Genomic DNA, 13,890 nt, shown 5'->3' on the forward strand with positions numbered 1-13,890 from the left:
ATAGGTTGTTTAAGGTATGAATGTTGCCTAGACCAGGAAGCACTTTTAGTTTCATGTACCTGTGGCAATGACAAAGATCTATTCTATTCTATTCTATTCTATTCTATTCTATTCTATTCTATTCTATTCTATTCTATTCTATTCTATTCTATTCTATTCTACTCTTCGTACTTTCACAAATGAATAATTAACATGAAAATGTTTTGCCTCTTTACTTTTGAATAAGTAGTAAATTATTAGATAAATGAGCGTTTTCCCCTTAAACACTGCCGTAAAGTCCTACGCCAGTCACATTTTGACCTGTTTTAAAAGCGTGGTCTTTTACTTATGATTATGCCATTTCTAGCCAAAAAAAACAAACCTGTGTCATTTTATGGAACATAGTTTCTGCAGAGCGGTAGTAGTTCATCGGAAATGGACTTCTTGGGTGGCAGAGGCTCAGGCGGTTGAGCAGGTCGTCCAATGTTCAAAGGGTCTGCGGTTTGATCGCTGCTCCCCCCAGTCAACTGTCATTGTGTCCTTGGGCAAGACACTTCACCCTTCTTGCCTTCAGTGTGGCTCCACTGGTGTGTGAATGTGCATGAATGTCCCAGTGATGGTCAGAGCGGTCATACACATGAACTGGCAGCCGCATCTTTCAGCTGTGGCTACATCAGTAGCTTATATACTTATATATATAAATATACCAAGATTATAAAAATTAGTACATTTATATTTAGCAAAAGGGGAAAAATGACACTGATCTCTTCCATCTTGAATTTTGTTTGATGTGTTAAACAAAAAAAGATTTCCGGTAATTGGTTCAGACAAACTTGAGAGAAAAGCTCTGGTGTTTTTTTTTCAGAACTATGTAAAGATCAGGAAAAGTTTTCATTTTTAATTTTACTTCTTTTTTTTCCTAGAAGAGAGGCACTTCTGGACACCATTACAAGCTTCCATCTCTTTCGATGACAGAAATACTAGCAGAGTAGGTGTGGGAGTTTTTCAAGTAATAACCAACAAATTTGCATTTGTTTACACATTTCCCCAAACTGCTCCCTGTGACTGTTGGAGCTATAATTTGATCTTAATATTCTCAGTGTTGCCATTAGTTTGCTAAAACAAAAAAGGGGACTGCTTTAATGATTCACATTTTAGCTCTTTAGAAACCACACTGCTACACATGACCTTCTTTCAGCCGTAGATGGGGGGTTTAGGTTAGAGCTTCTGTGTATAACCAGTGCAAGTCAAACAGAGTACAGTGATGACTGGACCAGATGTGAGCAAAACTCCTCCCAACTCATTTAGAGTAAACTTGGTCAGCCTTTTTTTTAGTTTCAGTATTATTGATGCTTGACCGTAACAAAGACATGTTTGAAAAAAAAAAACTTCAGAGGAACCCTTGCCCGAAATACGTTTGCATTTCTGTGATTAGCTCAGCAAACAGAGACTTTTTGTGAACCTCAACATGCCAAGTCAGTAATGAGGCGTTTATTGTGCCCTAGCTGTCCTAAAAAGACTCAGCAGTGGTTCTTCACGTGCTGAGGTGAAACATGTTGAAAGCCTGAGGACTTCTGTACAGTATGTGTGGCTTAGTGATAGAAAGACTGAGACAGAAAGATTAAGAGTTTTTTTTTCCCCTTAATGGTTTTTCTGAGAAGGTCTACTTCTCTCATTCAGTCATGTGAGGCAACACTATAGCAGAGCAAAGCACCAGTCAACTATCTGTATCAACAAAATACAAGCAAGAAACACTTTATAAAAGTCCTTAAATGTACCTATTTTTTTCTAGACAAAATGCCTGTTTTCATGTTTAAAGAGAAAAATTATGTCAAGAATTGTTATTCACCTTTTGTCACATCCCTTCAGGGGTGGTCACAGCAAATCAGCTTTCACTGATCCGCATGTTTGGTTTGGCAGACACCCGATGCCCTTTCATGACACAACCCTGTTTTTTATCCAGGCTGTGGACTGGCACAGGGAGACCCGGACCCGGGTCCCCTTGTGGCTACATGGTTAGGCAGTGACGTAAAGGGTCTTGAGTGCCTGTTTATGACCAATGCAAATGAGCTACTGTTTGGACCAGTGGCACCCTTTAATGGCAATAAGTTATTTCAGGCTTTATTTTGCACACAAAAAAAGAAAATTTTATGCCCTCAACTTATCCCAAAGCACAAAAATACCAGAGTTTGCATTTTCTTTGAGCTGCAAGCTGTTTTAGTTGCTCATGTGCAGAGTGGCTCATTAATAAATCAGCTTGGTGAGGAAAAAAATAAGGAGTTCAAGGTTTGTATCTTTAATAAAGTTAAAGTTAAAGTACCATTAGCTGTCACACACCTAGGTGTGTGAAATTTGTTCTCCGCATTTGACCCATCCCCTGGGGGAGCGGTGAGCTGCAGACAAAGCCGCGTTCGGGAACCATTTGGTGGATTAACCCCCCAATCCAACCCCTTAATGGTGAGTGTCAAGCAGGACGGCATTGGGTCCCATTTATAGTCTTTGGTATGACTTGGCCTGGTTTTGAACTGACAACCTTCCAGTCACAGGGCGGACACTCTGACGTAATAGAATAGCAGTTTAAAGATTGTAAACATAACGTCAAGCCACTAAAAAAAGGAAAAAGTTTCCTTCCACCCACTGAGTAATTGAAATCGTATCACGCACTAAAAAAGCTGAGCTGCCACATTAAGGAGGAAGCCTTTGAAGTTATCGTGACAAAACACAGCTCATTTAGTTGAAAAAAAAACATGATATAACAGCGAAGAGAAAAACAGGATAAGATGTGCAACAGAAAAAAAAATATAAGAATAAGCTCACAGGTCAGGGAGGTCAGAAAAAGAATAGTAGGTCCCGATGCTCTGGGTAATCGTGTCTGATATGAGGCAATATGCTTTTTAGACTTTCCTAATAAGTTAAACGTGAGGTTAATAAGCGTTTGGATCATATTTGGTTTCTGATGTGAGGCAGTGATCTACCATTCAGAAGACAATGTTCAATGTGACGCTATAAAAAACCTTTGGACCTTTTAAACACGTTATTAAGATATGATTTGGATATTGTTATACTAATCAATTTTGTTTCACTAAATAATTATTTGTTTCATAGTATTGTATTTTTATTCATTTACTTGTTTATTCATTTCTTTAAATCCTGTCTGTATGTGCATCAAGTGTCAGACAGACGCCAATTTCATTGTTGAAAAAAACAATGTTAAACGATTCTGCTTCAACCACTTTCTTGATGGAACCTAAACTTTGGTGAGCAACTTCAGCTGTTCCCCCCCGTTCTTGTACTTTTGAGCTTTTCATGTGTCACATGGGCCTTGCCATGAATATTTAGTAATCAGTGCAGTGAAAAAGTTGTTTTCTGCATAAACGTGCAAAAAATCTGCACGGAACAATGTTTAAGCTTGTGTTTTCTACTTAAGACACAAGGCGCTGTCAGAACAAGACGAGGATAAATTTCATGTGCCATTGAGCTGTTTTAGCACCTCCTTTGGATGGTTCAGTTCTATGTCACTGTGCTGGTTTCTTTAAACAATCTTTTGCTTCATCATCTAGACAAAACATGCCGTAAGAGGTAAACTTTCTCTCTGAACTGATGCTTTATTTAACCCATCATGACCACAAACACGCTTTCCTTTGCTGCTGCACTCGAGGTCGGTGCCGGTCGGCTTTGCTACCGTGACAACATGCCGCACAACATATCAAGTAGTCCGGTTTTTGTGAAAAAAGCAATCTAAACCGAACAATTAACAAGAATAAAGTACTAAATTCTGATTGAATATTTATTTCTTTTGTAAGAGACCATGGTATAGGCGGGATAATGGCCTTTGACTTCGTCGGCCCTTACAGTTTTGTTCAATTCATTTCTTGGGTTTTACCATTAATATAAAAAAATTCACAGTTTTTTGTAAATAGTTGATTAAACTGAAGGTTAAACTCATTTTATTTGATCAATAATGTCTGGATTGTCTGTTCTACATCCAATTTGTGTATCAGCAGGTCCACTCGCCGCTACCGTCTGCACCACCACTGGCCAATTAATCAACATTTTAAAAAAGAGCTAATATAATAGCTATACTGAGCTGTACTTTTAAGTGTAGTTGTATTGGGTTGATGTGTTGAAATGTTTTGTTTTTGTTGCTATGATAAAAAAACTGGGAATACTAAGATTTGTTTTTCCACTTATTCGAAGCCTTTACTTTTATAGGTATAAATCCTATTATCATGCCAAATCATAGTTTGTAGAAACATTAATTTTTTGTTTTTGTTTTCTTTTACTTGTATTATCATCGTTTTTGTCATCCTTTATTTGTTGATAGAAGTCTGCACCCACTCATAGCAGCTCCAAAACAAACCCCGGCGCTGACTTCACCACAGACAGTTTTGAGTCAGATGCAGCTTAGATGAGGAACAAGGAACAAGTACGAGGATCCAGTCGTATAAGTGGATGCATATCACAATGGAGCAGGGAGCAGGGAGCTTGTGTATATATACATTTATATATATATATATATATATATATATATATATATATATATATATATATATATATATATATATATATATATATATATATATATATATATATATATATATATATATATATATATATATATATATATATATATGTGCATCATGAGAAGGAAAATGCTTCAACAACATGTTAAAAACAATTTTCATTGGAGTGGGTCTTTCCTGATTTTTTACTTTATTGTACACTAAGGCTTGTTCCTGCTCTTTTCCCCTCAACCTCTTTATCTTATCACCTCACAAACATTTCCTGCAGTTACATGTCTGTTATGAACAAGTACTAACAAATCATCTTCTGCATAGTTGCATATATCCGAATCCAGTTTGGCTGAAACCATGGGATGAATTTGCTGATTAAACTGGGGCCACACAACTTCACTTTTTTCTTTTATTGGTGTTTTTGGGAAGCTCTAGTACATGAGGTGCTGCCTCTAGATTCTAGAAGAACTGTTTTCCCCTTTTCGGTCGTCGTGTGACTCATCACAGCCGGCCCTTCACCTGTAAAGTTGGTCACCAGTATGTATTGTTAATGAGCTGGCATGTCAGGACACGCATGCAGACTCTCCGCTCCCACGCGCCCATTCAGATTGTACGGCAGCCTGCAATGGCACTTCTCTCCAACAGCAACATATTCCTTGAAATGCGTTCGTGACGCAGCAACTTCCCGTTAGAGTCCGCCCCCCACAGTCCTCACTCTTCGTCGCTGCCCTGCCACCGTTCGACTTAAGGAACAAGGCGGTTATTTTAACTTAATTAAATTAAAATAAGGGTTTTCGACGCGCAACCTTGAATAAGACCTTCTCTGACAGAGTCAGCGGTCGTCTAGGTGAGTGAGAGTAACTTACGTCTGTAGGAAGAGATTCATATGGGCTCGTGGGCGTTTACGTGGTAAATCTCAAAGCGAAACACACAAAAAAGTAGATGATGGTGATCGGGTATTTAGAGCACGTCGACGTCTGTGCACAGATGAAAGTCATTTCAAAGTATGAATGTGACCCTTCAGTGCCGTGAGATTAAATACCCAGAAAAGATTAAAAGACGTTCGTGTGTGAATTTTGGGCCGTTTTTGAGGTTGTAAAACTGCCGCGCAAGAAGAAGAAGATAGAATCTGACTGCGTTTCTACAGGGACTCATTACTCTCCTCAATCTCTTGTTTTTAACATTTTATTCATGTGAAATTAAAAGTTTAAATTCTATTTCTTACTTTTTGTCGTCCAGCCATGATTTAGGAAAAAAAAAACTTTATAATAACCGAGTTTCAGTTTACCTGCAGTCGAAAACTGCTGAGAAAAACCACAACTAGTACATGAATGAGGCTACATCCTGTCAAATAGTAAGGGGTGATCTGTACTAATGCCAGTATTATTTATTGACATTTTAAAGGATGTAAAATGTAATAAAAGTGAGTGCTCTATAATGTACTGTTAAAATACTTTAAAATTTTTCCTTCTCCCACCCGTTCCTACCTTTACACCAGGTTTCACAAACAAGCAGTCAAGTTTAGTCTATGTGGCCTTTTTATTTCCTCCTGGATTATAGTTTATTTATAGACCCACTCCAATGAAAACCGTGTTTTTAACATGTTCTCGTGGCATTTTCTCATGATGGAGGACACATATAAAGAAAATTAACATTGTTTTTCTGAGTTTTTCATTATTCAAATCAGAGATAGCATCTGGCTCAGAAGTGATCTTGCTCGCCAGTTTTGTTGCTCCAGTGATGTTAGGTTGGGGTTGTGAGGGGCTGTAAGCTAGCGTGAAAGAGTGTAAACATAGGGATGATGGGAAATGAAGTAAGGCTCACTCATCCACAACTCAGAGATGAATTTCTAAAGACCTTCTGCCGCTCTGCAGAAACTATGTCCTACAAAACGACAGTTATATAAAAAAATGTTTTTGGCTAAAAGGGCATAATCATAATTTAAGACCACTGGGAACCATATTGCAATAGATCAAATAATGATTGGGGTGGGACTTTAAAGGGTGTGAAATGTAATAAAGGTGATTGTTCTATACTGAACTGTTATAATGAACTAAAGGGCTCCCTCTGATTACTACCTTACACCTGGTTTCACAAACAAGCGGCCATGTTCTTGTGGCCATTTTCCCTTATCCTGCATTACATTATAATAAAACTCCACCGCATTTACAGATGGAAGAATGTGTTGAAATGAAAAGCAGCTTCACTTCTTATTATTATATTACTGTCTAGGTGGCATCAAATGGACTGAGGAAACGTCTCGACATGGAGGGCTGTGGGCTCCAAAGAACAGGGAATAAAAAAGCCTGTGTGGGAATCTTTCTGCTTCTCATGGTAAGTAAAAAAATAAAAAGGACAACAAGTATAAAAATGTTTAGATGCGATGTATGAAGAGGTCATTTTATCTGGAATATAAAGTGCTATAATAGTACATGTTTTGTTTTAGTGCACAGTTCTTTACGCTGCCCAAGAACCAAATCAGATGAAGTGTCCAACGGGGGACTATCTGTCAAAGAATAACATATGTTGCAATAAATGCAACCCAGGTACCGTTTACAGTATTTTCTGCCTTATAAGTCACTCTGGGGTGTAGGTCGGAGCAGCCAAAAAAAAGTATAATAAAGAAGAGAAAGCATATATAAGAATGCACATTTCATCTTGAAAGACAAATCATAATTACGGAATAAATAACAATAATAGACTGATGCTTAGTTAGCTTCATGAAACATAGGGGGAATTGAATAAGTGTCTTAAATTAGCGCAACACATGAACAATTATTCAGATAACCGTAGCATAAAGAACATGCAAACTAGTCAACAAAGTCTTTATAACACTTTAAATCACTAAATCCATTGAAATCTTCATCCTCTGTGTTGCTTTTGAACAACACTGGTGTGAGTGACTCTTCTTCTTCTGCTGTCAGTAGCAAATACGTCTGCACACACCTACAGTGCCCTCTAGCAGTTGTTGGTGGGAAAATGACGAACCCATGTGCCTATTTATCAGGGGGGAAAAAATCACATATAAGTCGCACCCCCTGCTAGACTATGTAAAAAAAAACAGAATAAATATACGGTAATTAGAAAAGATGATGCTCATCAACAATATCATTCAATAAGTTTTAAAATCCTTTTTGTCTTGTTATGGTTTTTAATGTGTAATGTCTTCTTTTCAGGCTATAAGCTGGTGAAAGAGTGCCTTGTTGCAGGCCACAGGAGTAACTGCACGTCTTGTCCTGAGGACCAATACATGGACCAGATTAATTATAATCCCAACTGCTTCCGATGCAAAGTCTGCAAAAGTACAGCAGCTTTACCGTTTTGTGACTTAAAAGGCCTGAGCTGAAACTTCAGTGGACTTATTTTGTGCTTTTCTTGACATCTCTGCAGGAAGAAAACACGAAGTTGAGGAGTCATCCTGCAAAAGAGACAAAAATACCGTTTGTGTCTGTGAAGCTGGCTACTACAAGTCTGAAATCGACCCCACCGCATTTGAGTGTCTCAAATGTTCAAAGTGTAGACCAGATGAGAAAGTAAAGCAGCAGTGTAAGTCTTAAGATCAGTGAGTTTCAGAAAAACTCAAACGAATCCGTTTTTTTTTTTTTTCCAGTCTAAAGGAACACATCTTCTTTCCTATGCAGGTACACGAGACACAAACACTGTGTGTGTCTGTAAAGACGGCCACTACAGAGAAAAGAATACCTGCAAACCTTGTGAAGGGTAAGCATCCTTATGTGTGTGTTAGCCCCTAGTTTGTGCGCTGTTGCCATCGTTGTGTTAGGACATGTCTACTTTGGGGAAGTTGCTTTTCAGAACTGAAACTTGCAGCTCAATTTTTGTTCAGTCTTTCCTCTTGCTAGCAATACTGGAGAGAAGTTGTGAAACAGTACTGCTTTATCACGTGATAGTTGCTCAGTGGCATTTCCTTTGCTATCAGGTTTTAATGTAGGGTTATTAAAATATTTCCTGTTGACTTGGTTTACAAACAGTTAATCTTTTCTGATACCCAGATGTGATAGAATAAACAGATGTTCAGAGATGTATTTTTCCCACAGTTGGATTCAAGACAAAAAGGAGACTTTTTACAACCTTTTCTGTGCTTATATTCACCACAGAAAAATGGAAACCCAACTCCCTGCCTTTAAAGCCTCGAACCTCCTGTCCATAAATGTTCGTTGTTGTTTGTAGCCTCTGTCACAGATTTTGGTGTAATTAAAGCAGAAGTACTTTTTCACTAGAAATGTTGAAAACTCATGTCAGCACTTTGGTTTGAGCACTTCCTCTCATAAGGCGCTCCTTCCCCCTCCCTGTGTCAAACATCCACTTCTTTTCTCTGCAGTTGCTCAGTAGAGTGTTCCCATCTCTGTGAGGCTGTTACGACAAAACGTGAGTCAGTCCCACTGCCTCTGACATTAAAGATTTCCACTGTTTATCGTCCACACATTGTTTTCTTTAGCAGCTTTATTATTGTTTTTTGTTCTACTTCTTCCAGTTCCACTTTTCTAATGCAGTTAGACTGAACATATGTCATTTGCACACATGTGGAATGATGTTCATTTACACACCAGAATAATGACTTCTCCACAGAGTTTCAAAATAAGAGCTCCTGTAGTTTGTTTTTACAGGGTTTAGATGTGGGCTTCAACGGTCTAGTACAGAACAATGCTTTCTGTTCTAATGAGCCAGAGGAAAGGAATTTTGTTGTTCTTGTTTGTTTGTTGTTTGGGTTTTGTGTAATAATAGTGTCCTAGACAAATGGAAGAAGAAAAAAACATTTTCTTAAAAATTCTCCACCTCTGCAGCCTTCAGTGACTGTATTTGAAATGAGTTTGGGGTAGTGCTTGTCTTGTCTCTCTAGGACCTTGAGGACATTTTTTTTAGGATTGTTGCTTCACAGAAAGCTTGAAGCTTCAATTGTTTTTCTAAAAAAGTTGCAGTACCTCACAATAATAACTTTCAAAAAGTAAAAGCTATAGAAGGATGTAAACATTGTAAAGCAACAGTTTTTTTCTTTCGTTTTTTTGAAATACCGTACATTTTTAAGTAACCCCACAAGACATACACAGCAGTAATCAAAATCCTCACAAAACAGTGATTTATTTTAAAATATTGTTTGTTTGTTTATTCTTAAATAAACAAGAAAAAGTTTCATTTTTAACTAGAGGAAAAAAGCGTACACACTAAGGTTTTATAATGGTAGTTCTTCCTATGTTTACGTTAAATACGTAACGTAAAAAAAAGTTTTATTTCTTTAAAAAAACATTCTAGTTTAGATTAGTCTATTTTTAGTTAAAGTCCCCCTCTCATGACAGTCATGTTTTTTGAGTTTTTGACATGTAGATGTGGCATTTTTCTTATGAAAGAGAACAAATATAATAACAAATCATTTCATTTTTGTATTTCTGAGTATGTCTCCTATTAAATCTCTGTCAATCCAACTGTCACAAAGACCTTCGGTTTGAATTAATGAGGCGTTGTGATGTCACAACGGCCCAGGAGCGCATGCGCATTGCGCAAGCTCCCTGATCTGCCCTGTCCAGCGAGCACAAGCTCAGGTGCGTGAGAAGAAAAGATGGCACATTTCTTCGTTCCCTGCATGTATATTAAGTTTGTCCAAGCCTGGATTTTGTTATTGGCCGCACGTATTTACAAGAGAACGTATTTGGGACTTAAAGTCCCAAATATGTTCCACATTCCGAGTTTGAAGGCCGTCCGGTCCAACACAAAAAATCTTCAAATACGATTAAAATGAATGAAGTTTGGCCTCGATTACAAAAGGGGTTTATTCAGACATACCTCTGGGGTTTTTTTAAAATTCAGAACCCTTGTCGTTAAAGTAAAATATGTCCAACACAAGAGGCCTTCGACTCTCATCTGTTTGCCCAGCTGTTGGACAGGACAAGTTAAAAAAAAAAAGTTTGTCCAAGCCTGGATTTTGTTATTGGCCGCACATATTTACAGGAGAACCTTTATAACATTTGTGTTCTCGTCCTAACCGAGTTTGAAGTCTTGCTGTCCCGCATTAACCAGAGAGGGTAAAACCTTTATTATCATAAAGCTCAGGAGGCCCGAGCAGGCTGGCTCCCCATCCCGCAGTGGGTCTCTCTCTGGCCGACAGCTCACCTCTCCGGAGCCGGCATAGTGATCGGGATCGCTCCAACTCCATGGGCCCTGTGACAGACTGTCCAGGGTGGATTTGGTTCAGTAATTCAGATGGGTAAATCACGCTGCTGCAAGATCTTTGCGTTGAACCCACCACCCAAATCGCACCACTGGACATCAGATCGCGTCTCTACCATTGACGTAGCATTGAAACTGGCCGCCTCTGTAGCGTGAATCGCGTTCGGTGAGAACACAGCTTAACCGTAATCCTAAATTTAACCCTTCCTCCGGGTCCGGTGGCCAAGACAAAAGTTCAGCACTGTATTTGGAAAATTACATGCGAATATTATAGTCACTTTCTTTCTAGCATTTCATTTTACTTGCTGTATAAATGAATTCAACAATTTGCATGCTAGCATCAAACCAGTTCTAAGCCACAGCCAGTGCTGCTTGCTGCTGCAATGTTGCCTAAATTATAATGTCATTCAAAGCATTTTTCATATTCTTATGAAAGTTCTTTCTCATGTGTTATTTATTAAACAGCAGGGTCTGGTACACATTCATTTTGTCATTTCACACATTGTTCAAAAAAGGTAAATTTGGAAGAACAATAAGTCACTTTTCACTACTTCTTTATCACTAAAGATAAACATCTGAGAAAAGAGACTGTCAGTCGGTGTTTGTCGGTATTTGTATAAAAATGTTCCCAGTGATATTTTAATTATGATTCTGAAGTTTTTAACCAAAATCCCACATCTTAAATGTCTTAAAAAGCCATTTTTCATGTTTATCTGAAACCTCTATTTCCAAAATCTCCTCTACATGGGCGTGGCCATGAGTAGCCCCGCCCTTGACCCCCCTTTCTGATGGTGATGCTGTGTCTTGCATGAGTTTAAAGCTTGACACAAGGGGGGAAACAAACAACACCGACTGGCAGTCTCTATTCTCAAACGTTTATCTTTAACAGCATCATCAGGAAGTGGAGATAGTAAAAAATTGTAACATAGCGGCACGTCTGATTGGTCAGACTGATGACATTTATGATGAAGCAGTTTAAAGGTGGAACTTGTTCAGGGCGCTTGGACAAAGTTGCTGTGATTGGATGAAGTTTATTGTAGAGATAAAGTTGCTGGAATTGTTGGAATAATGAACATCATGAGCTCCTGGAGGGACCGTGTAATGCTAAAACATAGTTACCCTGATATGTACTTACAGATGCAGTCTTTCCTGTTGTGACTCCATATTGTTTTAATGATTTTATCATCTAAACATATCATCATAACATCATCTAAACATTTTGAAAAGGTTTAAGTTCGCATGTGACAATGATAACTGGTTTTAACAGCAATTTTATCTCTTTGGTTCCTTTTGAAGGTCCTGAGCCTCGGGATGATTTGATGGTTGCTATAGTTGCCATTTCAGCTGTGGGTGTCGTTATGGTGGCTTTGGGGGTTCTCGTCACCCACGTATTCACAAAAAGATTTATAAAGAAGAAAATGCCAAGTCTTACCTCTCAACCAACCGACATTTCCATCAGTGTAAGCAACATTGTTTGATTATTTATTGTTGGTGACAGAGTGAAAGCCAAATGACAGTCATGTCATTTCTCTTTTACAGGAACGTTTGTTTGTCCATGAAGAGTCTTCAGAGAGCCAAGTAGAAAGTGTTCCTCAAAGCCCCGTGGAGGAGCAGGGCCAGCCCAACCTGCCTGACTGTGTCCCGTTAGAGATAAGGAGTAAGTTAGGTGCTTTGCTGGGTTTCATTTGCAGCAAATTGTCCAAAATCGTTGATCCTAGACACCAATCTCCCTCCCCCCCTGCAGTCCCTGACCTGATCTACACGGTGCTGGACCTTGTTCCTGTTGTGCGCGTAAAGGAGCTGGTGCGCTCGCTTGGCGTGAGGGATACGGTGATCGAACAAGCAGAGATGGATCACCGACAGTGCCGGGAGGCTCAGTACCAGATGCTGCGGGTGTGGGCCGAAAGCGGCTCCCACGCAGCTGGAGGGGGTCGAGGGGACATGCTGCACCTTTCGCTAGTGAAGGAGCTCCTAGACAAACTGAGACAGATGCACCTGGGTGGAACGGCTGAGGAGCTGGAGACAAAGTACGGCATTCACTGATTCTGTGGTGCTTGCCAAGCATAGAAAGCGCTGAAACCAAGTACTGTTTTCCTCTTCATGGATGGCTTGATAGAGTGTGAGGGTGCTACAACCAAGACTGTACAACAGCAAACAAGCCAGACTGAGGATTTTCCCATCCTGTCACTGGGAACTGCTGATGAAAACTTTTCAGTGAGAAAGACTCACAGAAAAATCACAGATTTGGTGAAAACTTTTCTTCCAATCTGTAGCTTCTTTTAATATATAAAGCATTAAGACTGAGAGGAAACACTCCTGCACACTGATTTCTAACTGCTCCTTTAAGAATAAGTTCACCAGCATCTTTTAATCAGACATTTATTTTAAAAAGGATTTCAAAATAAGAGCTGGTTGTAGCTTTACAGCAAACTATAAACATGTTTTTTATTGTCTTTAGGTTGTCAATAAGATTTACTTTTATTTACTTTATTTTTTTTTGGTTTATAAAAAAAGGTCTATATTAGAACAGTGGTCCCCAACCCCAGGGCCATGGACTGGTACTTCTTTTAACAGTAGAGCCAGTGAGGAAACAGAAGAAGAGCTTTCAACCTAAAAGGAAAACAAATCGGCATTTAACAGACGAAAACCAGGAGTCTTTACTCCAAATATGGAACACAGTAATAAAGCAGAATATTCAGCGACCGGCTGTCTAATGTTACGAGGATGCTGCTACTAACGTTTCTTAATACAATTTTTTTATTTTATTTATCTGCCTCATCTTAAAAGTCAGATGAGGCTGAATTTGACGCCTGATTTTCTTAGCTTCCACTTTGACACTTATGGGTTTAGTGAAAATCTATATCACATTCTTTTTGATTCATGCATGAAATCTAGTTTACAAATATAGCATAAAGCAGCAGCAGATATTTTACAAAGGATGCAGATAAACATTACCCTCAATAGTTAAGGGGAAACTGATGGCTAAAGAATAAAAAATGAATAAATCAGACGCCCACTTCAGCCTTGTACTGGGCAGCCTGTAAAAAAACAGTCTGACATTAACACTTATGCTATCCTAGGCACTTTAACATTGGGAGTTGGGTCATCTGGACCCACTAGACAGTGCTCTGAACCTTTTTTCTTCAATGATTTGTGATCTTCACTGGTGTCCATGGATTACATGAAATCTTTCCACCTTTATCCACCTTTGTCACAG

The 13,890-nt window shown here is 38.8% G+C and overlaps 1 protein-coding gene across 1 annotated transcript; it reads left to right on the plus strand.

Annotated features, from left to right (window-relative positions):
- The first annotated feature begins 5,169 nt into the window (after positions 1 to 5,169).
- On the plus strand, positions 5,170 to 13,656 carry tnfrsf1a (TNF receptor superfamily member 1A). Its single transcript, XM_011485440.3, has 10 exons — positions 5,170 to 5,340; positions 6,726 to 6,827; positions 6,940 to 7,039; positions 7,670 to 7,795; positions 7,884 to 8,039; positions 8,135 to 8,213; positions 8,833 to 8,879; positions 11,970 to 12,133; positions 12,213 to 12,330; positions 12,418 to 13,656. The coding sequence occupies exons 2-10, from the start codon at positions 6,759 to 6,761 to the stop codon at positions 12,714 to 12,716; spliced, it is 1,158 nt and encodes a 385-aa protein (XP_011483742.1). The 5' UTR covers positions 5,170 to 5,340; positions 6,726 to 6,758; the 3' UTR covers positions 12,717 to 13,656.
- The last annotated feature ends 234 nt before the right edge of the window (positions 13,657 to 13,890 follow it).

The sequence above is a fragment of the Oryzias latipes genome, chromosome 16 (assembly GCF_002234675.1).
Source record: "Oryzias latipes chromosome 16, ASM223467v1".
NCBI lineage: Eukaryota > Metazoa > Chordata > Actinopteri > Beloniformes > Adrianichthyidae > Oryzias > Oryzias latipes.